The sequence below is a fragment of the Barbus barbus genome (genome assembly GCF_936440315.1).
Source record: "Barbus barbus genome assembly, chromosome: 48".
NCBI lineage: Eukaryota > Metazoa > Chordata > Actinopteri > Cypriniformes > Cyprinidae > Barbus > Barbus barbus.
In genome coordinates, this window is record NC_136726.1 from 17,333,033 (window position 1) to 17,335,242 (window position 2,210).

The window sequence follows — 2,210 nt, forward strand, 5'->3', positions numbered from 1 at the left end:
CAGGAAGTGCTGGATGATTTAGACCAGTATCTTTGGAGAGAGTAGCCCTGTACCTTTAGTTTGAAAAGGCCATATTCAACAAATCATCCATCAGCGCTGTCACAGACCAGCCAACCTGCCTCCATTCCCACTGATATTTATCTCTCCACCTTTCAATATATGCTTTTTTCTGGCTTCCTCTCCATTTCTGTCTCTCACTTTCCCCCAACCTCTCTTTTTCCAAGTGTCTTTCTTTCTCTCTGTTCCTCACCTCCAAATTGATGCACATGCGCTGATTTGTGACTGTTTTGAGTTTGAGCTCCATCAAGTTGATTCTTTATCGTCTATTTTCTATCTTAAAAACAATTTTATACACTATCATTTTTGTTTCTATAACGTTTGAATATATCCACTATAGCATTCTAAAACAAAACCAATCAGCGCCTTGTTATAATTTTATTTTGATTTCTCGTGTCTGCTATTAGCTTATAGACCGTTAGCATCGGCAGCGCGGCTGCCGCTAATCTCGCTTAGATTGCTAATACTCTATTCACACACATTACCATTGTTTCACTCTTACTTGCTTAAATGGCGGATTTGTGTCTACCTTTGAGTGTAGGTAAGGACACGTTCGAGCTGCATTCGGTGCAGCTGGATCTGGAAGCCGTGGAGAAGCAGATCCGCAACCTGGTGGAGAAGCAGGCCCAGCTGAGAGAGCGGAGAGCCGCGCTGGAAACATCCCGGGCTGATGCTCACAAGTCCGGGGTAAGTATACAGCACGCTGCTAACACTCCTACCACCTCTACTCCGTGTGTTTCTCTGCACAGACCCTGTGCACCCAGGACGCGATCTTCCCAGATGTCCTTCACTCCGGCGCCGGGACGCCACGGACCCTGGGTGTACCATCAGCGGAAGACGCGAGCCAAGCCCCGGGCGACGACCTCTCCCCCTCCGCCGTCTCCAGTCTTCGATATCTCCACCAGGAACCGCTTCGCTCCCCTCCGTGAGACGGTACGCAACGCTGTGATCTTCGGAGACTCCATCGTCCGGCATGTCCGTGCTACGTTAGCTGAAGGTAAAGTGCACACTCACTGTTTCCCCGGTGCTCGTGTTCTCGATGTTTCTGCACAGATACCCGCGATCCTGAAGGGCGATGAGAGCATCGGTGCTGTCGTGCTGCACGCGGGGGTTAATGACACCAAGCTGCGGCAGACGGAGACACTGAAGAGGGACTTCAGGAGCCTGATCGAGACGGTACGCAGCACATCACCCACGATGACGATCATCGTGTCAGGACCGCTTCCCACGTATCAACGAGGACACGAAAGGTTCAGCAGACTTTTTGCCTTAAACGAATGGTTATTGTCATGGTGTAAAGAACAGAAACTGCCCTTTGTTAATAATTGGAATCTTTTCTGGGAGCGTCCTAGGCTTTTCCGTGCTGATGGCCTGCACCCCAGCAGAGTCGGAGCGGAACTCCTGTCGGACAACATCTCCAGGACGCTACGCTCCATATGACTAGTAAGCCAATTCTCAAATAACTACTATGATGACTTTTGTTCTACCCACTTAAAAGATAGAAGTACTTGCGTTGTCAAATCTATAAAAGGGGAAGTCGTGGCCTAATGGTTAGAGAGTCGGACTTGTAATCCAAAGGTTGTGGGTTCGAGTCTCCGGCCGGCAGGAATTGTAGGTGGGGGGAGTGAATGTCCAGCGCTCTCTCCACCCTCAATACCACGACTGAGGTGCCCTTGAGCAAGGCACCGAACCCCCAACTGCACCCCGGGCGCTGCAGCATAAAATGGCTGCCCACTGCTCCGGGTGTATGTTCACGGTGTGTGTGTGTTCACTGCTGTGTGTGTGCACGTTGGATGGGTTAAATGCAGAGCACGAATTCCGAGTATGGGTCACCATACTTGGCTGAATGTCACTTCACATACAGACTGTGTCTGTTCCCCGAATAGCGAGGTCAAAACATAAATTTAATGCAGGATCTAGAAAAAATCTGATCGTGATTAAACCAGAAAAACGCTAAATAAATGAACAAAAACAATTTTTAAAGCTTGGGCTCCTAAATATTAGATCACTCGCACCCAAAGCAGTTATTGTAAATGAAATTATCACAGATAATAATTTTGATGTACTCTGCCTGACTGAAACCTGGCTTAAACCAAAGGAATATTTTGGTCTAAATGAGTCAAGCTACTGTTATAAATATGAGCACCGTCAGA

The 2,210-nt window shown here is 48.1% G+C and overlaps 1 protein-coding gene across 1 annotated transcript; it reads left to right on the forward strand.

Moving 5' to 3' along the window:
• Positions 1–567: 567 nt before the first annotated feature.
• On the forward strand, positions 568–2,001 carry LOC306867022 (uncharacterized protein; the record flags this gene model as incomplete). Its single annotated transcript, XM_079412484.1, has 2 exons — positions 568–1,561; positions 1,922–2,001. One exon carries the CDS (start codon positions 568–570, stop codon positions 1,495–1,497), a length of 930 nt encoding a protein of 309 aa, XP_079268610.1. The 3' UTR covers positions 1,498–1,561; positions 1,922–2,001.
• Between the last annotated feature and the right edge of the window lie 209 nt (positions 2,002–2,210).